At 41.5% G+C, this 25750-nt stretch overlaps 1 protein-coding gene across 1 annotated transcript; it reads left to right on the top strand.

Annotated features, from left to right (window-relative positions):
* The first annotated feature begins 1182 nt into the window (after positions 1-1182).
* Positions 1183-22317, top strand: cdk4 (cyclin dependent kinase 4). The gene is made up of 8 exons (XM_083661757.1): positions 1183-1378; positions 7060-7294; positions 7428-7563; positions 8778-8945; positions 10543-10652; positions 12185-12235; positions 12409-12544; positions 21335-22317. Exons 2-8 carry the CDS (start codon positions 7077-7079, stop codon positions 21413-21415), a joined length of 900 nt encoding a protein of 299 aa, XP_083517883.1. The 5' UTR covers positions 1183-1378; positions 7060-7076; the 3' UTR covers positions 21416-22317.
* Positions 22318-25750: the final 3433 nt, after the last annotated feature.

Below are 25750 nucleotides of genomic sequence, written 5' to 3'. Positions count from 1 at the left end.
ATCCTGTAAGTACAGGTGTGGTACCCCGTACATAACCTGTAAGTACAGATCCTGTTACCCTGTACTTTATGGTATTATTTTTTTACTCACACCTTACTTTAATTTGTTATCCAAATATAAGGTTATTTAAAGTTATAATGTAATAAGTTGTATCTATCAGTGATAATAATAGTCATCATGTTAATGAAGTAGCATTATTTACTAGTGCACAATCTTTCATGTAATTGTTTGCATGCACCGTGCGTTCTTTAAATGTTTTCTTTTTTATTACATGTCACAGATATTGGGTTTGTAATGCTGCTTGCACAGCTATAATCCCTTGATTTAGGTGGGTAGGGCTTTGTTCTGTTTTAGGCTTGTGAACTTGAAAAATCAGAAATGAGTCAGTTAAATCCATGTGGCCTCAATCCAGAGGGATGCACGCCCTGCTTCAACCAGCAAAAAGTCTAACTTTTTTATGGATTTACTGAAATATAAGGGAGAGCAAGCTCTTCTGTCCCCCCACTTTCACCCAATATTTAATCCCTTCTTTAGGAAATGGATGTTTTCATCATTAATTTATAGGCCTAGTCTAGACTAGTTGTCCATTGTCTATGAATATAAAATAAACATTGGTGCTATTGGGAAAGTGTGTATTTTTTTCTTAAAATTCAAAGAATCCATCAGATTATTTATTGATTCTTTATTTTTGTATTCATTACTTGATCCTTGATAATGACTGTGATTTAAACATTGATGCGAGTGTCTTTTCAGACTTCCAGTTTCCATTATTGCCACAATGATAGAAACAGGACATATTTGCTAGGAAACACATTTATAGTAGCCTATGCTGAGTAAAAATATGCATTATCTGAGATATCCATATGATATGAATGATATGAGTATAACCAATTAATTAGCTGTCAATATTTATATTTGTGTTATACAAAATTGCAAAAAAAAGTTTTTTGTTGCATATAAAATAATATAATAAAAACATGTATTTACACCAGAAAATAAGAAACTATATAGGCTATTGGAGACAGGATTCCAAGATCACAACCATTCTGGGCTCACGAAGAGCTCATTGATAAGTTCTCATTATTATTTGAGCGCAGGAGGCTTTGGCTCCGCCTCCAAGAGTTGCTTGAAGCAACAGGAAGCGACAGGCAGTTTTACCCCCAAAAGATTGCAGGCTAGAAAAAAAGAGTGGAGGCCCAAATCATATCGATGACTGGCTTATCCACAGCAGATTCACTCCTAGCCTCCACATCCAAGCCTAGACACGCGGCGACACTTCACATTCATGTATATATAGGACTTCACGCGGTAGATGAATGAGGATGTCTTCTTTATAAAGCTCAAATAAGCTTGCCTGCCACATAAAAGGACAGACGTGGTAAGTATAATGTCTCTACGGTATTTAAAACTGTCGTTAAAATGAAATGGTCCTGCTTGCGATCGATTAGCTACATCATGTTTGTGTAATGGTAAGAAATGTGAATGTAGAAGCTGCTGGGCAGTGGCGTGTTTTGCCCACTCCCATATGTAGGCTACTTTTTACACAAGTATTCCATAGTTTTCGTTGCCACGTCAGTGTCTAGGTAGGCTATATAAGGAGGTAAGTCCGTGTCTGGCCTGTTGTTGCTACACTTTTCTGCTCCGATTAATCAACAAAAGAGAACCATGGAGGAGCACCACGTGTCGAGAGACAGAGGGCTTTCTGATATCCTGCCCCAGTGCCCTGTTTCACCCAGGCTCTGCCTAACAGACACTGACCCATATGCGTCTGGTCTGGGGGATAATAACAAATAAATAGCCTAAATATAAAATAGCCTATGTGAGCGAAATGTGAACTTCGTCTATTGGACAATCAATCAATGTTCGAAAGTTTGTATCATTTAAAGTCACAATGAAATGGAAAATGGGACTTTTTCACCTGTTAGCTAAGTTTCCACGTCGTCGTACTGGTATACACACACGCCCATTTAACAATATATGGCAAAAGGTACATTATTTTCTTGTATTTTAAAATCAAATGCCCATTACTTTTATTTCATATAATAAAAACAGTGGTTTAATGGTTACCTCATGTTGTGCCAGTAGGCGTACACATGTAGCATTTCCAACCAATGAAACAATCGTTGACTTTTTTTGAACAATCCCGCCCCTTTGTCCCTGTCATCAAATAAAACTGGCTTTCTCTTCCTAACTGATCACCCATTGGTTACACTTTTTACAATGACGCCTCCTCCATCCCGCCCCAACATCCTGTTTAACCAGAAAATATGTCCGGTTAATTATGGAAGCAAGATGCTCTCAATGTTGTTTCCTTGTGACTTTTTGTCCTCAATGCATTATGGCCTGACAACTTCCTGTAGCATCAATGGACACATGTGGTTTGAGATCATTCACAAACAAGTGACTCACTTTCCGTAGGCTACTTTCATTCTTTGCAATCATGTGAACTGTTTGAAAAGCCAGCGATAGGAAAATACATTTTGATTTATAGGACTCAGACATAACTGTTTGCACTTTGAAATCGATCAATAAAATAATGAACAAATAAATAAAATGATGATGACGAGGACGATAATAATAATACAATTTACTCTTTGCTCAAGTTTATTAATTGTCCCAAAAGGACGATTTGTGTTGCGGCGAGCATAACCCCACATAGTATCACATAAAAAATAAAACAAACATAAAAACGAAACAAGTAAATTAACATGCTAATAGCCAAGTCCAAAGTGAATATGTTTTGTAGATGTCATGCAACAAGCAAGAATGTGATCCACAGACACTGGCTCAACTTTCCTTGCGTAACGACGGAAAAAAAGCAGTGTGCAACATGAACTATGCCATAACACTTCCTCTTATTAACTCCAGTTGATTAACAACTGCTTAAACGACTATGGCTTGGCAGCATCTTAATATTTAGAGCATGTCTAGGCTACATCAGCGTACCTCAACGAATAGATCGTAATCATTACTTTTTACTGTCTGATCCCATATTTCTACTGATGCAATGGATTGTGGTATCCCTATCGCAGGTTCTCAGTGCATACATCTTAAAGTTAAAATTATGAGATTTAGCTTGTTTTTTTCCCTTACTATATTCTATAACTTGTAAATCTGGTTAGAAAGTCTGCCCTTTGTGCAGAGGCAGATTTTTAAAGTTTTATTATTTAAGAGATGAGACGTTTGCCTCAGCTGAGGCAGCGGTTAATGAAACGGAAGCCAAAGGTCTATGCTGAGATTTGCATTATCTTCTTACTACTATAATAAGGTGGCCCAGTTCTACTCCGCAGTGCACTGTTGCTTGAGTGACATCACCGATGACGTCACAATTGCTTGAGTGACCACACTGATGACATCACAATTACTCAAGTGACATCACAACTGCGCAAGTGACATCACTGGTGACATAACATCACTGGTGTTGGTCACACCCAAAAAAGTGCGCACATGGCACATCCTCTCCAGAGTCTCGACTCTAGTAGATCTAAAATATTGTAAATGTGATTCAGTAATATCTTTGACTATTGAAAGTCTGCTGTTTTGTTGTGATAACATGTGCTAAAATTTAGCACATTTAGCAGCTAAATGCATCGTTTCACCATGCGGTGATTTGTAGGGTTATCGTGAACCCAGTATTGTGATACGTATCGTATCGTGAACTGAGTGTATCGTGACACCCCTAGTGATTTGCCTTCCTCAGAGCCGCATAGAAACAAACACACACGTGAGAGAGCCTTCTGTCTGTACTCTGTGTTCATTTCGTGCGTATTTCTGTCCGTCCTCTGAAAGCTTACGGATATGCATGAAACGGAGCAGAACCACACACACACACTCACACATTTCACGCTCTACTGCCCACTGATGGATGTATTGCTTAACATGATACCAACGTGAAAGACGAATGGAAGTATGTGGGCCGTGACGATTCCAGTTTGAAACGGACACATTTATTTTCGTATGAAAATGGAGTATAATTGGGCCTTAATGCTGACCGAATAAATATGGGGGAAAAACAATGTTTATGTTGGGGGAAAAAAATATGTTTAAATAAATATACCAAGTAGTTATATAAGCACTCTCTGGTTGTATTGGTTTGCCTTGCCACAAACGTTTTTATTTTTTTATTTTTTAGTATTCGAATGAATATGTTTTGTTTAGAGGGAATATTCTAATATGATTTTGGGCCAATTTTGACAGCCCGAGTGGACAGCCCGCCAGAACGTAAATCTAGTCGCCTAGTCTAATCTTGGCGCTTGGCGACTGTTAATTTCGGGCTCTGCTCTCAGCGCTCTGAAAGTGCTTTTATTTTTACTGTTAAAAAGCTGTACAAACCCTGAAAGCACTTCTTTCAAAGGATTAAAAAACAAGAGCAAACAAATGTAGTAAATATTTCACAACAGAAGGAATGAAAGTGTCCGTGTTGTGCAACAAGGATTTGTTGTTGTCCAGGGTGTTTCCTCTAGGGTGAATTGTTAGCGCGAGGAGGAGGGGGGGGTTTGTAGCAATAAACCACTTTCTGTGTTGCTTGCCAGTAGGTGACGAACGGTTGTTGAGATATGCGAAGGACACACAGACAGACACACTCTCAGACAGACAGACACACACACTCACAGACAGACACACTCTCAGACAGACAGACACACTCACTCACAGACAGACACACTCTCAGACAGACAGACACACACACTCAGACAGACACACACTCACAGACAGACACACACACACTCACAGACAGACACACTCTCAGACAGACAGACACACTCACAGACAGACACACTCTCAGACAGACAGTCACACACACTCACAGACAGACACACTCTCAGACAGACACACACACACACACACACTCACAGACAGTCCTTACTTTTATTAGCGAGATTTAGAGCAAAAACAAATGGTAGTCCTGCCACAGGTGAAATTGAGAATTGATGTACAGCGTTCTTTATTCAAGCACTTACAGCTGACACTCGGCAGCACATAAAAGCCTAATCTGTCGACACTTGAAAGCTGTTAAAGTGCTTTGCCGGGCGAAGACTGGCAGCGTGACTGAACATGATTTAAAAATTTAATAAGTAAAAGGTTTGGAGGGGGGGAACGCCATTGAATTTCATCTTTTGCAATTATGTTATTCCTCAGCCTGAGGACAGTTCCGTCTTTATTATTCAACATCCATCAGCCAGAAATAGGAGAGGCGTTCTATTTCTCTCCATGTACGTTCGTAGAGGATAAATTGGAAAAGCATGGAGCCGTCAGGACCCCAGGATATAGTTTGACACTTTTTTGGGCCAGCGCTAGCGGCGCCCCGTAGAGCCTACATGCCCACTCTATTTGCGTGCCGATCTGCGAGCCGATCTGCGAGCCGATCTGGTCATCTGCACGCCAATCCGAGGAAGCCTGAGCCTTTGGGTGGCACGCTGCGGTATAGCCAAGGAAATGCAGGAAACGTGACTCCTTCCAGAGCAGTTTGCAAACTGTTTCCACTTCCCAGCTTTACTTTAGTCACCAGTTTGACGTTTTCTGCTCCAAAATAATCCAAGTCGTAAAGTATCTATTCAATACCGCCTCGCATCCAGCGCATCGCGCCCCCTCAGCTGCCGCTGCTTCCATAACTACACTAATACCCAGAGTGCCTTGCACCAAAAAAGACGGGGGGGCGGGGGGTTACGTTTACTAAAGTGAATGTTTTCTAATACATAATTATTACATCAATTCATCATCACCTACAGACTTTTCAAACAGATTTGATTGCATCATTATGTTTTTTGTTGTGTTTGTGAGGGCCAGATTTTCTAGTATTCAATATTTTCTTTGACATTTTTTTTACCCCTAAAATAACATTTTACATCAGTAATGTAGCTACAACACTGATCAGATCCAATTGTATATAGGCTATCTATAAATCTATCTAGATATAGATTATATATTATACATTATAAGATATCAAATTAGATCATATAATACAATTAAGAGAATATATGATAATATGATATTTAGGTGATTGATTAAAAGACACAAAAAACATTGGGCTAAACAGGGTAGCCTTACTTATTTTTGGGGTAAAAATATCTTAAAATCAAACACGTAGGCTATTTGATTTTAAGGTGTAGCCTACACCAACACACACCATCACCTGCCTCGGTCGCTGCTCCACCCCTTCTGCCGATCTGGGCAGAGCCGTAGACTAGCACCGTGCCTCCTCCCACACATGCAGTTGCCAGCCGCTTCTTTTCACCTGACAGCGGGGAGCTTCACTATGGAATAGGACGTAGCACGTGGGAGGATCACACTATTCCCACCACTTCCCTTCCGGCCCAAAAAGGCGCCCCGAACCGACCAGAGGAGGCGCTAGTGCGCCGACCAGGACACATACCCTCAATCCGGCTTCCCGCCCGCAGACACAGCCAATCGTGTCTGCGTGGATGCTCATATTGGTAGGCAGGGAATCTACCGCTACACTACCCGCACGCCCAGGATAGCGATCACTGTCCTCTGTGAAGCCACTTTGGATACAAACGCTCAGGCAAACTGGATGATTTTTCAGAGTTAGTCCCTTGTTCGTTGTCAGTACAACGGCTTCAGGCTGTACATTGGTATGATGTGATAGAATGTATATGTTTATTTCCTACCTTTGGGAGAGATGCATTGGACTTTCCTAAGAAGTCAGAATACCTCATATGAATTCTTCAGTAGTTTTATGCCTTTTTAATAGGGACCTGAATCTGCATCATAGAAGAAGTTGTATATGGGGCAGGTGGGCAAGTATGTAGCAAGTATTTCAATGTTATTCAAAGTAGTCCGATGTCTGTAACAACAATGTATGTAAAGTAGAAAAAAAAAAAGGAACGCTGCTTGGCTTAAAAATGTGTGATCAATGTGGAGAGGTGCTCATTCGGAGGTGGGGTTCTTGTCCATAAAAAATAGAAAAGTAGCTGGGCAGTGGGCCCTACTACAAAAACCAAAGGCACCCAGTCTCCAAGTTAAAAAGCCTTTTATTTAAGAATGGCTAAACCCAATGTATGTAGTTTTCATCATTTCTTTTTGCATCTCTGCCTGTCTCAGTCTGTGTACGCCTGGCCATGGCCCACGGCGCCAGTGTCCAGTATGAGCCAGTGGCAGAGATAGGAGGGGGCGCTTATGGGACGGTATATAAGGCCCGGGACACGGAGAGCGGACAGTTTGTGGCCCTGAAGAGTGTGCGTGTCCAGACCAACCAAGATGGCCTCCCCGTCTCCACGGTCCGAGAGGTGGCGCTGCTGAAAAGACTGGAGCAGTTTGACCATCCCAATGTGGTCAAGTAAGACAATTATCAAGGTTCATATATGTCTGTCGTAATGTCTCGCTGAAGTGTATTTTCCCACAATGCACTTGTGAAATGCCCTCTCATAATGTGTGTGTGTGTGTGTGTGTGTTTTTTTGGGACGTCCCAGGCTTATGGATGTATGCGCTATCCAGAGGACGGCCCAAGAGACAAAAGTCACCCTGGTGTTTGAGCACGTGGACCAAGATCTCAAGACCTACCTAGAGAGAGCGCCTGCAGCAGGGCTCTCCTCCGGCCGCGTGAAGGTAAGAGCTGAGAGGTCGCCGTCCTCAGTTGGAGTGGAAAGACTTGATCATTTAGTGATTGAGGCTATATGCTGTAGAGGAGTTTCAAAATGCTCTATTCCAGGGTTCTTTTCCAAAGTGGGCCTCCCCTCAAAGCTCGGGGAAAAAGCCCCCCTCCCCCGTTTACTTGCTTAGTTTCACTCAATAGACCCTTCGCACGGGGGCCGTTTTGTGTCGAAAAGGCAGGGTCAACACGGGTGCAAGCAAAACACTAACGAGGGTTTCAAACTTCCACGATTGGAATTTGGAAACCCTCATTAGTGTTTTGCTCGCACCTGTGTTTGTTCTGCCTTTTCGACACAAAATGGCCCCCGTGAGAAGGGGGTCTATTACTGGATGCCTATGGGATCATGATTAATATGTTATTTGATTCCATAGACACTCAACAATTGAGCCAGGATAGCCTGATATTGCTGTTTGACATAACTACAGACGACACCAAATACATAGAGGTCTGTCTGAAGGCATTTACCGTAAATTCCGGACTATAAGCCGCACCTTTTTTCCCGTTTTTTGGCCTTTTTTGGCCCCTGCGGCTTATATAACGGTGCGGCTTATCTATGGATTTAAAAAAAAAAAAAAAAAAAAAAATCTCTCTTTTTTAGCACTCTTTCTAACTATAAATCCACTTCTGTTTTAATTTCCTCTCTTGCCCTCTTTTCACCACACTGTATGACACTGTATGACACTGTATGACACTGTGTGCACTGTAAATAACAACACAGGTGGTGTTGTGTTATGTTGTTTTGTTGAAATGTTAATAAATGGGAGCATTACATATGGTAATTAAACATTAAAACACAAAAAAAAAAAAAAAAACCCATTAAAACACCCGCGGCTTATAGTCCGGTGCGGCTTATATAAGAAAAAAATAGTCAACTTTGAAGGTGCGGCTTATACACCGGTGCGCCTTATAGTCCGGAATTTACGGTATTTGTTTCTGACTCGGGTGAAGTGGGAAAAACTGTAAAATCCCCCCCAAACTACTGTATCTCGGAATTATCTCTCTAAGCAAGTCACACACATTTATGTTATTAATATGTGGTCTCCTTTTGATAACTAATGTAATAACTAATGTACCCCTAAACCCCCCTCCTCCCACGTTGCAAACCTCTGGTCTGTTCAATGATTTAGCAAGGAGGCTGTCGATAAAATATGCCCGTGTGTTATTGCAGGACTTGATGCGGCAGTTGCTGTGCGGTCTGGCATTCCTTCACTCTAACCATGTGATGCACAGAGACCTGAAGCCAGAGAACATTCTGGTGACCAGCCAAGGCCAGGTGAAGCTCGCCGACTTCGGCCTGGCCAGGATCTACAGCTGCCACATGGCTCTCACTCCTGTGGTAAGTAAGCATCACAGATCTACAGCTGCCACATGGCTCTCACTCCTGTGGTAAGTAAGCATCACAGATCTACAGCTGCCACATGGCTCTCACTCCTGTGGTAAGCATCACAGATCTACAGCTGCCACATGGCTCTCACTCCTGTGGTAAGTAAGCATCACAGATCTACAGCTGCCACATGGCTCTCACTCCTGTGGTAAGCATCACAGATCTACAGCTGCCACATGGCTCTCACTCCTGTGGTAAGCATCACAGATCTACAGCTGCCACATGGCTCTCACTCCTGTGGTAAGCATCACAGATCTACAGCTGCCACATGGCTCTCACTCCTGTGGTAAGCATCACAGATCTACAGCTGCCACATGGCTCTCACTCCTGTGGTAACTAAGCATCACAGTCCCTTCCCTCTATTTGTTATATAGAGAGCCAAAGTTGATGCCACTTCCTGCTTCAGCATGCGCACCAAGACATTTCATTCGCCATTTATTTTTCCCATAGACATAGAACATTTCAATCAGACCAAAACTTTTTTTTTTAATCCGCTGTTTGTTTTTACTTTTTGGTCCGAGTGAAATGTTCTATGGTCTCTCCGGTTTCTAAATATAGCTGAATCGTTTGGTTTGACAAGTAAAACTATTTTATAAGCATTTTATGAAATGTCTATGGGAAAATAAATGGCGGATAAAATGTCTTGCTGCGTACATGTATGCCTAACTCGTAAGTGGGCGTGCTTTCCAATGCTCACAAATATGTCTATCTATATCTATCTATCTATCTATCTATCTATCTATCTATCTATCTATCTATCTATCTATCTATCTATCTATCTACATCATCAGTATATAAATGGGAGCTGGGGCTCTGCTTGTTTGTTTCTGTTTGTTTCTCTGTCCCACTGTGATGTCATAAATCCCACTGTGACATCATCAGTGATGTCATAAATCCCAGTGATGTCATAAATCCCACTGACATCATCAGTGATGTCATAAATCCCATCAGTGATCAGTGATGTCACAAAAAAGAAGTGGGCGTCTGCCTTCAGACCCCCGTCTTCAGCCATGGACAGCTGAATGTTGCCAGCTCCAGGACATGTGATCCAGCATCCCTGAAGTATGCCATCAAGGAGCAGCCCAGGGCGAGCCCGCACAGCGCCCGACCTGCGTATGGGCGTATGCTGGGCGAGCTGCAGGGCGGGCGAGGCCGCGTAGCGAGCGAGCCTAGGAATCGAGCGCGCGAGATCCCTAGTATCTATAAATTTGGCAATGTGTGCTCTGTTAGATTAAAAATTTTGTCCCACTGACACACAGAGACATTGTGACATCACTGATGATGTCATCAGTGATGTCATTATGACTGATGTCATCAGTGATGTCATAATGGGGCACACACACACTGATGTCATCAGAGATGTCATAAGGGGGCACACACACAAAAAGGCATTGTGACATCACTGATGACGTCATCAGCCCGCAGCAGCCGAGCTGCCTGCAGGGCAGGCGAGGCTGCACAGCAGTCGAGCTAGCGAGGAATTGCCTAGTTCTTTTAAAATGACATCATAAACAGCCAGTACTGACGGTCCTATGCTTGTGTCTCCCAGGTAGTGACTCTGTGGTACCGGCCCCCTGAGGTTCTGCTGCAGTCCACATACGCCACACCTGTGGATATCTGGAGCACTGGGTGTATCTTTGCTGAGATGTTCAGACGCAAGTGAGTGAGCAGAATAGAAATGGCCAGATAAGATATACTCTATAAATTAGTTTTATTGACTTTGTCTGATTGTTTGATACCGCTGTGCCTTTGGGAGTGTTTTGAATCCAGGTATATCTGAGGTATATGCGGCCTCCAAGGTCTAAATTCAATTTGAATTGTCTGCACAAATGCCAGCTTTTGTAATGAGGTATGCAGGGGCCACGGTGGCACAGTGGCAGCACTGTCGCCTCACAGCCAGAAGGTCCTGGGTTCGATTCCCGCCTGGGATGCTATGGACGCTGGGGGTGTGTCCCCATTCCCATCTCCTCAGTGCCTACGGTTTCAAACTTTAAGTTCGTCCCTTAGGCAATTTATTTATCGAAGCTGAGGGATTCACTTAGGAGCGTTGCATAAAGCCTCTTTCTCCTTGCCCGTGTTTAGACCGATATCACATTATTCACACTGTGTGTATATGTCACATACGTACGATATACAGCAAACATGTCGACATACTTTTCTCTTTACATCTACAGTAATGGTGCTGTTCCTACCGCAACAAACACCCACTTCCTATTAGCGCATTGCAACATTTGAAAAAGCTGACAAGAAATGTGACCAATTCTTTCAGTCAGCTGCAGCGTGTCTACATACAATACAAAATGATGTTACACAACGTCTATATGGTCAGTCTAACTAGGTCGTAACCAGGCTTAAGAATGGACTCCAAACACACACAAATAAATCTTGACGGCATTGAATTTTGTGACTGACCTGCTCGTTTCTGGTTATTATTGCCCATTCCTCAAATGAAGTGGATGTGGGCATCTTTCCCTGGCTTGAAAAGGTTCTACTGGCACTAATTCATGTGTGTCTTCCTGGGCGCTGCCGCTGCCTGACATACAGTATATAAAGCTAATGCTTCACTGTAACACTGCTAAAGGGGCTAGCAGCATGCACACTGGCACAAACTACGGACAGCTTGTTAATGCTACGCTCACAAGTATGAGCTTCTTCCACAGACCCATATCACTTGCCAGAGTCATATGGCATGTGCACAAACACCTCTTACACCTTGGTGATGTGGCCTCCTGCGGTGAAGTGTACCAGGAAGCCAGAAGTAAATTCTAACTCGTAAATCTCGTCTGCAACACTTCTCCCAGCTAAGCTGAGAACAAAATGTAATGCTTGATTATTATACACAGTACTCCCATCTAGTGGTTAAAAAGGTGTATTGCATCCCTCAGCCTCCAGGCTGGTTTGAGGAATCCTCTCAGAATCATGCAACAGAGAGCGCGCTATAAAGGTTCATAGCTCACTGAATCGTGAACATGTCATGGCCACATTCCTGTTGATGTTAATGAGATATTGCACAGTATTAATAAATGGAGGAGAATCTTTCATGGCCCTTGGTTCATGAAGCTGCCTAAATGTAAATCATGATGTATTACTGGTCACCCAGGTGCATAGACAGGAAGTGCACGGGATTGGCAGAGAAACACTGATGCATCTTCATCAGTATATTAACTGGCACAAACTCTTCTGTTTGTTAGACCTTTGTTCTGCGGAGAATCAGAAGTGGACCAACTGGGGAAAATATTTCAGTGAGTATAAATATATCACTTTGAAAAAAACAACAACATTGAACTGGCTACAAGAAGTCGAGTCAATTGTATTTATATAGCGCCAAAACATAACTAAAGTTATCTCGAGAAGTTGTGGATCCTGACAGTGGATCATATAATCACCTTTCTGTTTGTAATTTGTGTCCTTTCAGAGTAATTGGCTTGCCGCCAGAAGAAGAGTGGCCAACCGATGTTACCCTCTCAAGGAAAACCTTCCCGCCTCTCTTCCCCCGGCCAATCACAGACTTTGTTCCAGAGATCAATGAGCAGGGGGCGCATCTGCTGCTGGTACGTTATTCACTTTGCAACACAGACACTGCCTTACATTAAACATGTAATCACAGACACCGCCTTACATTACACATGTAATCACAGACACCATCTTACATCACACATGTAATCACAGACACCATCTTACATCACACATGTAATCACAGACACCATCTTACATTACACATGTAATCACAGACACCATCTTACATCACACATGTAATCACAGACACCATCTTACATTACACATGTAATCACAGACACCATCTTACATCACACATGTAATCACAGACACCATCTTACATCACACATGTAATCACAGACACCATCTTACATCACACATGTAATCACAGACACCATCTTACATCACACATGTAATCACAGACACCATCTTACATTACACATGTAATCACAGACACCATCTTACATCACACATGTAATCACAGACACCATCTTACATTAAACATGTAATCACAGACACCATCTTACATCACACATGTAATCACAGACACCATCTTACATTACACATGTAATCACAGACACCATCTTACATCACACATGTAATCACAGACACCACCACCTTACATCACACATGTAATCACAGACACCATCTTACATCACACATGTAATCACAGACACCATCTTACATTAAACATGTAATCACAGACACCATCTTACATTACACATGTAATCACAGACACCATCTTACATTAAACATGTAATCACAGACACCACCTTACATGTAATCACAGACACTGCCTTACATTAAACATGTAATCACAGACACCACCTTACATCACACATGTAATCACAGACACCATCTTACATTAAACATGTAATCACAGACACCGCCTTACATTACACATGTAATCACAGACACCACCTTACATTACACATGTAATCACAGACACCACCTTACATCACACATGTAATCACAGACACCATCTTACATTAAACATGTAATCACAGACACCGCCTTACATTACACATGTAATCACAGACACCACCTTACATTACACATGTAATCACAGACACCGCCTTACATTAAACATGTAATCACAGACACCACCTTACATTACACATGTAATCACAGACACTGCCTTACATTAAACATGTAATCACAGACACCACCTTACATCACACATGTAATCACAGACACTGCCTTACATTAAACATGTAATCACAGACACCACCTTACATTACACATGTAATCACAGACACCGCCTTACATTACACATGTAATCACAGACACCATCTTACATTACACATGTAATCACAGACACCACCTTACATCACACATGTAATCACAGACACCATCTTACATTACACATGTAATCACAGACACCGCCTTACATCACACATGTAATCACAGACACCACCTTACATCACACATGTAATCACAGACACCACCTTACATTACACATGTAATCACAGACACCACCTTACATCACACATGTAATCACAGACACCATCTTACATTACACATGTAATCACAGACACCACCTTACATTACACATGTAATCACAGACACCATCTTACATTACACATGTAATCACAGACACCATCTTACATTACACATGTAATCACAGACACCACCTTACATTACACATGTAATCACAGACACCATCTTACATTACACATGTAATCACAGACACCATCTTACATTACACATGTAATCACAGACACTGCCTTACATTAAACATGTAATCACAGACACCACCTTACATCACACATGTAATCACAGACACCATCTTACATCACACATGTAATCACAGACACTGCCTTACATTACACATGTAATCACAGACACCACCTTACATCACACATGTAATCACAGACACCGCCTTACATCACACATGTGATCACAGACACCACCTTACATCACACATGTAATCACAGACACTGCCTTACATCAAACATGTAATCACAGACACCATCTTACATTACACATGTAATCACAGACACCATCTTACATCACACATGTAATCACAGACACCGCCTTACATTACACATGTAATCACAGACACCACCTTACATTACACATGTAATCACAGACACCATCTTACATTACACATGTAATCACAGACACCATCTTACATTACACATGTAATCACAGACACCATCTTACATTACACATGTAATCACAGACACCATCTTACATTACACATGTAATCACAGACACCATCTTACATTACACATGTAATCACAGACACCACCTTACATCACACATGTAATCACAGACACCATCTTACATTACACATGTAATCACAGACACCATCTTACATTACACATGTAATCACAGACACCATCTTACATTACACATGTAATCACAGACACTGCCTTACATTAAACATGTAATCACAGACACCACCTTACATCACACATGTAATCACAGACACCATCTTACATCACACATGTAATCACAGACACTGCCTTACATTACACATGTAATCACAGACACCACCTTACATCACACATGTAATCACAGACACCGCCTTACATCACACATGTGATCACAGACACCACCTTACATCACACATGTAATCACAGACACTGCCTTACATCAAACATGTAATCACAGACACCACCTTACATCACACATGTAATCACAGACACCACCTTACATTAAACATGTAATCACAGACACCACCTTACATCACACATGTAATCACAGACACCACCTTACATCACACATGTAATCACAGACACCATCTTACATTACACATGTAATCACAGACACCATCTTACATCACACATGTAATCACAGACACCGCCTTACATTACACATGTAATCACAGACACCATCTTACATTACACATGTAATCACAGACACCGCCTTACATTACACATGTAATCACAGACACCACCTTACATTATACATGTAATCACAGACACCACCTTACATCACACATGTAATCACAGACACCATGTAATCACAGACACCACCTTACATCACACATGTAATCACAGACACCACCTTACATCACACATGTAATCACAGACACCATCTTACATCACACATGTAATCACAGACACCACCTTACATTATACATGTAATCACAGACACCATCTTACATTACACATGTAATCACAGACACCATCTTACATTACACATGTAATCACAGACACCGCCTTACATCACACATGTAATCACAGACACCACCTTACATTACACATGTAATCACAGACACCGCCTTACATCACACATGTAATCACAGACACCGCCTTACATTAAACATGTAATCACAGACACCGCCTTACATCACACATGTAATCACAGACACCGCCTTACATTACACATGTAATCACAGACACCGCCTTACATCACACATGTAATCACAGACACCATCTTACATCACACATGTAATCACAGACACCATCTTACATTACACATGTAATCACAGACACCACCTTACATTACACATGTAATCACAGACACCATCTTACATTACACATGTAATCACAGACACCACCTTACATCACACATGTAATCACAGACACCATCTTACATTACACATGTAATCACAGACACCACCTTACATTACACATGTAATCACAGACACCATCTTACATTACACATGTAATCACAGACACCATCTTACATTACACATGTAATCACAGACACCACCTTACATTACACATGTAATCACAGACACCATCTTACATTACACATGTAATCACAGACACCATCTTACATTACACATGTAATCACAGACACTGCCTTACATTAAACATGTAATCACAGACACCACCTTACATCACACATGTAATCACAGACACCATCTTACATCACACATGTAATCACAGACACTGCCTTACATTACACATGTAATCACAGACACCACCTTACATCACACATGTAATCACAGACACCATCTTACATTACACATGTAATCACAGACACCACCTTACATTACACATGTAATCACAGACACCGCCTTACATCACACATGTAATCACAGACACCATCTTACATCACACATGTAATCACAGACACCACCTTACATTACACATGTAATCACAGACACCATCTTACATCACACATGTAATCACAGACACCACCTTACATTATACATGTAATCACAGACACCACCTTACATCACACATGTAATCACAGACACCACCTTACATTACACATGTAATCACAGACACCATCTTACATCACACATGTAATCACAGACACCACCTTACATTACACATGTAATCACAGACACCACCTTACATCACACATGTAATCACAGACACTGCCTTACATTACACATGTAATCACAGACACCACCTTACATTATACATGTAATCACAGACACCACCTTACATCACACATGTAATCACAGACACTGCCTTACATTACACATGTAATCACAGACACCGCCTTACATTACACATGTAATCACAGACACCACCTTACATTATACATGTAATCACAGACACCACCTTACATCACACATGTAATCACAGACACCATGTAATCACAGACACCACCTTACATCACACATGTAATCACAGACACCGCCTTACATCACACATGTAATCACAGACACCATCTTACATCACACATGTAATCACAGACACCACCTTACTTTATACATGTAATCACAGACACCATCTTACATTACACATGTAATCACAGACACCATCTTACATTACACATGTAATCACAGACACCGCCTTACATCACACATGTAATCACAGACACCACCTTACATTACACATGTAATCACAGACACCGCCTTACATCACACATGTAATCACAGACACCGCCTTACATTAAACATGTAATCACAGACACCGCCTTACATCACACATGTAATCACAGACACCGCCTTACATTACACATGTAATCACAGACACCGCCTTACATCACACATGTAATCACAGACACCATCTTACATCACACATGTAATCACAGACACCATCTTACATTACACATGTAATCACAGACACCGCCTTACATCACACATGTAATCACAGACACCATCTTACATTACACATGTAATCACAGACACCACCTTACATCACACATGTAATCACAGACACCGCCTTACATCACACATGTAATCACAGACACCATCTTACATTAAACATGTAATCACAGACACCGCCTTACATCACACATGTAATCACAGACACCACCTTACATTATACATGTAATCACAGACACCATCTTACATTACACATGTAATCACAGACACCACCTTACATTACACATGTAATCACAGACACCATCTTACATTACACATGTAATCACAGACACCACCTTACATTACACATGTAATCACAGACACCATCTTACATCACACATGTAATCACAGACACCATCTTACATTATACATGTAATCACAGACACCATCTTACATTACACATGTAATCACAGACACCACCTTACATTACACATGTAATCACAGACACCACCTTACATTACACATGTAATCACAGACACCACCTTACATTACACATGTAATCACAGACACCATCTTACATTATACATGTAATCACAGACACCATCTTACATTACACATGTGATCACAGACACCATCTTACATCACACATGTAATCACAGACACCACCTTACATTACACATGTAATCACAGACACCACCTTACATCACACATGTAATCACAGACACCATCTTACATTATACATGTAATCACAGACACCACCTTACATTACACATGTAATCACAGACACCATCTTACATTATACATGTAATCACAGACACCACCTTACATTACACATGTAATCACAGACACCACCTTACATTACACATGTAATCACAGACACCACCTTACATTACACATGTAATCACAGACACCACCTTACATTACACATGTAATCACAGACACCACCTTACATTACACATGTAATCACAGACACCACCTTACATTACACATGTAATCACAGACACCATCTTACATTACACATGTAATCACAGACACCGCCTTACATCACACATGTAATCACAGACACCACCTTACATTACACATGTAATCACAGACACCACCTTACATTACACATGTAATCACAGACACCATCTTACATTACACATGTGATCACAGACACCACCTTACATCACACATGTAATCACAGACACCATCTTACATTACACATGTAATCACAGACACCGCCTTACATCACACATGTAATCACAGACACCATCTTACATTACACATGTAATCACAGACACCACCTTACATTACACATGTAATCACAGACACCATCTTACATTACACATGTAATCACAGACACCGCCTTACATCACACATGTAATCACAGACACCATCTTACATTACACATGTAATCACAGACACCACCTTACATTACACATGTAATCACAGACACCATCTTACATTACACATGTAATCACAGACACCACCTTACATTACACATGTAATCACAGACACCATCTTACATTACACATGTAATCACAGACACCACCTTACATTACACATGTAATCACAGACACCACCTTACATTACACATGTAATCACAGACACCATCTTACATTACACATGTGATCACAGACACCACCTTACATCACACATGTAATCACAGACACCATCTTACATTACACATGTAATCACAGACACCGCCTTACATCACACATGTAATCACAGACACCATCTTACATTACACATGTAATCACAGACACCACCTTACATTACACATGTAATCACAGACACCATCTTACATTACACATGTAATCACAGACACCGCCTTACATCACACATGTAATCACAGACACCATCTTACATTACACATGTAATCACAGACACCACCTTACATTACACATGTAATCACAGACACCATCTTACATTACACATGTAATCACAGACACCGCCTTACATCACACATGTAATCACAGACACCGCCTTACATTACACATGTAATCACAGACACCGCCTTACATCACACATGTAATCACAGACACCACCTTACATCACACATGTAATTGCAGACACCACCTTACATTAAACATGTAATCACAGACACCGCCTTACATCACACATGTAATCACAGACACCGCCTTACATCAAACATGTAATCACAGACACCGCCTTACATTACACATGTAATCACAGACACCACCTTACATCAAACATGTAATCACAGACACCGCCTTACATTACACATGTAATCACAGACACCGCCTTACATCACACATGTAATCACAGACACCGCCTTACATCAAACATGTAATCACAGACACCGCCTTACATTACACATGTAATCACAGACACCGCCTTACATTACACATGTAATCACAGACACCACCTTACATCACACATGTAATCACAGACACCATGTAATCACAGACACCACCTTATATTAAACATGTAATCACAGACACCACCTTATATCACACATGTAATCACAGATGCTTAAATCACACATGTAATATCTCTTTCCTAAAAAAAAATCCCTTTCCTCATAGTCTGGTGATCATTAACAGGAGCCACAACAATAATTTATCTGTGCAACATGTGAAATTTGTGTGGCTAATGTCATTTATTAAGGCTAAATTGTTTCTACATCACATTCACGCACGCAGCGCCGACTAAAATCTAAAAACTTTATCCTTGAATGAGATTTAATCAACCAGCAGCTCGGAAAGAAGAAATGCAAACGTTGCTTGCCTACTGTAGCAGGTACTTTACTATATATTTAATATCACACGAGAGGGAGTGCTGCAGTACTGCCTATCAACACGGCTGTGACTCGGTTGTTGACACGAGGCCAAAGGCAGAGTGCCGAAGATAATCACAGCTGTGCCCGTGCTGATATCCAGTAACAACAGCACAACCTCGAGTCTTTTATACAACAGTTGCAGAGTATAAACAAAGCTATTCATCAAGTAATTATAGCATTTTTTGAAGTAATTTGAAACGACAGATGATTTTTGTCTGTCATTTGTCTTCGCCAACAAAAACAGTTCCCTCAGGATTGCACTACCAAGCGTTGCCAAGCAACAGGTAAACTTGCTGTCTGCAGTTTCCCCAATGCAAGCTACTGTAGCTAAGGCCTAAGCTAACCTTAGCTACATTGAGGTTAGAACAGATTATTTCAGCTCACCGTTCATAATTAAGGTCAAATGTCTTGATATCGCTGTCCCTACGCTGTTTGAGCGCAACCTCATCATGGAGGTAACTTTAGAACAGCTGTGAAGCAGAGTGTTATACTAAACTAGTAGTGGAGTGCTCATTTCTACCGTGCCTCGTTGGCTCGTCCTTGAGGTCCTGCAGAGCAATCATCGCCTGCTCAACTGGCATATTGAGCAATTGTGGGTCACGCACGTGGTCGCCTTATTATAGTAGTGAGATATCAACATGGAATGCCTCTTGTCCAATCCGATTGCTCGGAACTAACTTAGGTTAATTATATACAGTATAATAATATAGATCAATCAAAATATAGAAAATAAAGGGTGGTGGACAAATGAGAAAGGACTTTAACTTTTGAAGTATCTCATAATTACAAAAGGCAGCCACCAATGCCTATGACATCATCAGTGAAGTCACAATGAACAATTGCTCAAGTGACATCACTGATGACATCACAGTTGAGTGACATCACTTCGGGGACAAAATTGAAGCGGAGAACGGAGATTGTTATGAAATGCAGCTGCAGTCATATTGTCAACGTGTGCTGGTGAAATGAGAGCCATGCAGACTCGCCTCTAAATTGCGTCCAAATTTCACGTAATTGTTCCTCTGTCGATTCTACAAACGGTTTTTGCACTAAAATCTTAATGAGTTTTATCTTTTAAACCTGACGCCTTCGCCTAATCTTAGACTGTTCTTACTCCCATAGGAAATGCTATGCTTTGACCCCCTGAGACGGACATCTGCCCTGAATGCACTAGAACACCCATATTTCCAGGATGAGAATTGACAAAATGATCGGACAAAAAGCTGAAATGCGGTGAATGGTATGGGGAGAAATAAGAGTGAGTCTAGACCTGACATAACCTTTCAGTTTCATTCAATGCATTGCCAATGTAAGTGTCTGGGTTATGCCGTGGATTATGTGTTGTTACCCTGCAGTATAACGCTTGCAGACTCTTGCATCCACTGGATTCCTTAATTGAGGTGTGAGAAATGGAATATGAAAGTGAAGAGGAATGAAATGAAAGGCTCACCGGAATACTTTCAACATAGAAATGCCAAAATTAATGATGTTCACGTCACATCATGTCACGTCTTCAAAGACACCGCTAGTGTTTTTTTACACTTGGTTTGTGAATCAATGTTGCCAATATTGACTGTCAGTGATATATTTAGCAGCCATATCTCCAGTGAATGATCTCCGCTGTCGGCTCCCGTTGTGTCTGAAAATGTCTTTTTAAAAACGTTAAAAAACCCATTCACATTGCAACAATTGACGGTTTGCCAACCCCCCCGAGGTGTTACTTCCTGAAAGATCGCCCCATGCTACTCTACTTTTGTACAGAATCTACAGAGGGGCGGAATGATCCAGTTTGTCGCCTGTTACTGGCTGAACATAGTCTGAGAAAAGTGACACCTTCATGGGTTAGTGTGGACAACTGTTGCAGTGTTTTGTTTAACATGCAGTGAGATGCTGTTTGAAAATCAACACATCAATCATTGGGAAAATATAAGTCTAGTGACTTCCATACAGTAATATTATGCACATATAAAATGTTTTAATTTGTTGGATTGATGGGCCATAGTGATTATGTATTGTGATGTATGCATTGTTTGTTTGTTGCTCCATTCCTAAAAACCACCTGCAATCAACCAGCACTGCAAAGACCAATTAATAAAAACTGTTGTAATCATATTCAGGCTCCCTTGATGCATTATGTGCAGTGGAACCACATTAATATCCGGACCTCAGAAATCTGAACCTAGTACGATTAGAATATTGTTGTGAAATTGTGATGAATACTAAATGCAAGCCAAAAAGAAGTACAGGTATTACTGTACCTGTAACTGTTAGGAAGCGTTGGCATCAAATAGTATTCTTGATCCTCCAATATGGATCAAGTCAACTCTGTTTAAGGCAAGAATTATAGCTCAGGGCCTGTAGAATATTGCTAGGAAAGCATTTCAGTTAGCCAGCGCAGCAAGTGATTTTGTTATTTGTCAATCTGATTCATTAAGTACTACACTAAAATATAGATATTCTAGTCCCAGTATATAAGAACATCACATCAAACTGCATTCCAAAATTTGGTAACATTTATACACGGCCTAAAGGCTGCTTTTAAGTTTGGCATAAGGATCCAACCAGCAGCACTTACCCCATTTCAATAAAATGGGCAACATTTAAAACTAGCATTGCAGTGGCCCACTATCAACACAGTTTCATTATTAGAACAAATTGTGTTACAGCCAACTGTTTAACATTTCACACTGCATGCATAGCCCAAATAGGCCTATGCTACTCAACATTGTATATTGAGATTGTAGTTAGGGGTGGTTTGAGAAAATATAAGCATTGTGTGGAATGTATTGTCTGTCCTTCTGAATAGTGTTTCTCAATGTTGATGAGCCACAACAAGGTAATGAGGAAAGACTAACTTGGATAGGGGGATAATGCATTACAGTAGAGTAGAGAAGATGTTTTGCCCCTCATGGTAGCACTGCTGCCTTTCTCGTTCATGTACATGCATGCACAGAATGTACACACTCAAACCCTTACCCATATTCACACACACACACACACACACACACACACACACACACACAGGCACACATTAGTCCAGCCAAGGTGGCCATTTATCACTTTAACTTACATTCTTTTGTAAATTGTTCCCACTTGCCACTAATGTAAAGTACAACTGAAGATTAATTGTTTCTATATAATTGCTGATTGTCTTCTAATTAGTTCATTTCCAAAGGGTTAAAGTGACATAAATAAGGCACTTGCGTATATAAGTATGTGTGTATAGTATGGTATAGACGGTTTTAACTTGACAACAAAAACATTCTAAATTGAACCCCCACTCACTTCCTGTTGCAGTGTTTGCTATGGACATAAAAGAAAAAAAAGCATTCAAGTGCAGGACTGACCATTCCGTGAAAACCGTCTATACCATTGAGATATAATATAGGTCGATGGTCTATACAGCTGAGCGGCGAAAACAAAAGTAACAATGTCAAGTGAATATTTCTGCAGTTTGCTGAATGCTGAGAAAAAGGAAGTGCTGTGGGGTTGCGCTCTGGTGAAAACAGTATACCACGCGAGTGGTCGGGACTCCCTGTACAACTTGCTTCCATACGGCACGCTTCTGCATCGCTGCACTCTGGTCCTCAATTTCTAAACTTGAGTAGAAGTGTATTGTAGATCTTTGCAGCGATGCGGATGAGTGTGATTTCCTCTGTAGCAGTGGTTCTCAAAGTGGGGTCCGGGGGGGACCCCTAGGGGTCCAAGTGTAATATTTCTTTCGCCCATTACAATTCCAACCATAAGCACATTAACACAATGACAGAATGCATGCCTATTTTGGCGATGGGTTTCATACACTTCCTGTAATAAAACATCACAGTGTGACGACCCTCCCACTATCCTGTCGCTGTCTTGCAGGAAGGAGCCTGGTGTTGGAGTTGTTGGGCTGATTGGGTGCACCTGGGCCCAGTGTACTGCTTACGAAAAATCAGATGGGGGGGGGGGGGGTGGAGCCTGGGACAAAATCGTATCTGTATTCCTCTACTGTCCTCCATCAGTTATTCCCCTAACCTGTCTGTTCCCACCCCCCATCTTCTATAATGCTTTGTTCATTGTATTGCCACCTCATTCAGTTTCTGTTTTATCCTTCCCTACATACAGGTATTCTGAGGTTAATATTTCTCTCCTATTCCACTTCTCCTCTGTCAATCTGCTTCCTGTCCTTCTTATGAATTATTATTAGGGATGCACCGATATGAAAATTTTGGCCGATGCCGATAACCGATATTAACATTGCTGTTATGGCCGATAACCGATATTTACCGATGTCGATATGATCTGTATAAAACCACATTTTTATGATCATCACATTTTGTACATACTGAAAAACACATGTTGACACTGAATTTGAAAAAGTTATGCATTTCTTTATTTGCAAAGCCTTTGGAAAATTTGGCTGATAATGATAACCGATATTAACATCTGACCGATACCGATATGACCGATATGTTAAAAAATGACTAACATCGGCCGATACCGATATGATTGCCGATATATCGTGCATCCCTATTATTCCTTCTTTCAATTATCCGTGTGACATCTGGATCCCCCCCCACCCCCCCATCCCTCCATCATTACTCAGGAGAGAGAGAGAGAGAGAGAGAGCAGGAACTGCCCAGAGATTGCCTTGAAAAAGAGAGAGAGAGAGAGAGCCAGAGCAAATCCACATCCAGGAGAGGGCGCTTTGTCGGCACACACAGGCGCAAATCTGAGCACATAACCGTGGGCAAAAAAGACCACCATCTCTGCGCGAGCTTCATTCATTTACAGCCCGGGCTCTGTCTGTGCGTTTGGATCTGCTGCGGTGCTGCTGGTCGTGCGGCGGGGCTAACGGCGTGCCGTGGGGGTCTGGAAAAGGCTCTGTGGCAGCCTGAGGAGAGAGGAGGCAGAAAAGGAGGAGGGGCTGTGCTGTGGTGAGCTGGTGGGCTTCCTCTGCCTCTCACAGACACATTGTATTGACTTGCTAATTGGATCAGACACTCGGAGGAGAGAGAGAGGATGCGGTGACCGAGAGGAGCTGCTTTCAAGAGGAGGGCTGCTGCTGCGGGCGCAAGGAAGCATCGCTTGTGTTATGTAAATCCACCGACTTTATTGCCTTTCTCTCCCCCCCCTCCTCCTTCGTTGCCGGAGAAACAACAGATGTTTTCCAGCATCTCTCAATGACCCTCACACACCGTGCATACGGGATTCCATGCATGACATTGTCGAATGGAGACTCCGGCTACCAGACGCTTCGTGACAAGTGGATGATTTCCATTTTGATGTTTTTTCTCGTCCTGTTCACTGTCACCTGTGTTTCCCCCCCCCTGGACTGATCAACCGCAGCTCGTTTTTTTTTTTGTCTGCCTTGTTTGATGTACAATTTGGTATTCATCAGAATCTGATGGCAAGAGACACAAATCAAACCTATTAGGGATTGTGCAATGGATATTCGTCGGAGAAAATCAAGGTATGTGATCTGAGCCAAAGCCAATACACATGGTAAGATGGCATCATTCAGCCAGACTCCCGTATCAAGTACAGTCCTAATCGATC

This window comes from Poromitra crassiceps (genome assembly GCF_964638095.1).
Source record: "Poromitra crassiceps genome assembly, chromosome: 27".
NCBI lineage: Eukaryota > Metazoa > Chordata > Actinopteri > Beryciformes > Melamphaidae > Poromitra > Poromitra crassiceps.
Note: the sequence above shows the minus strand (reverse complement) of the source record. Positions and strands in the feature narration are given on the sequence as shown.

Coding starts and splice junctions, on each gene's coding strand:
- cdk4 (XM_083661757.1), top strand. CDS start 7,077: ATGGCCCACGGCGCCAGTGTCCAGTATGAGCCAGTGGCAGAGATAGGA. Junction 7,295..7,427: donor GACCATCCCAATGTGGTCAA/GTAAGACAATTA, acceptor GGGACGTCCCAG/GCTTATGGATGTATGCGCTA. Junction 7,564..8,777: donor TCTCCTCCGGCCGCGTGAAG/GTAAGAGCTGAG, acceptor GTGTTATTGCAG/GACTTGATGCGGCAGTTGCT.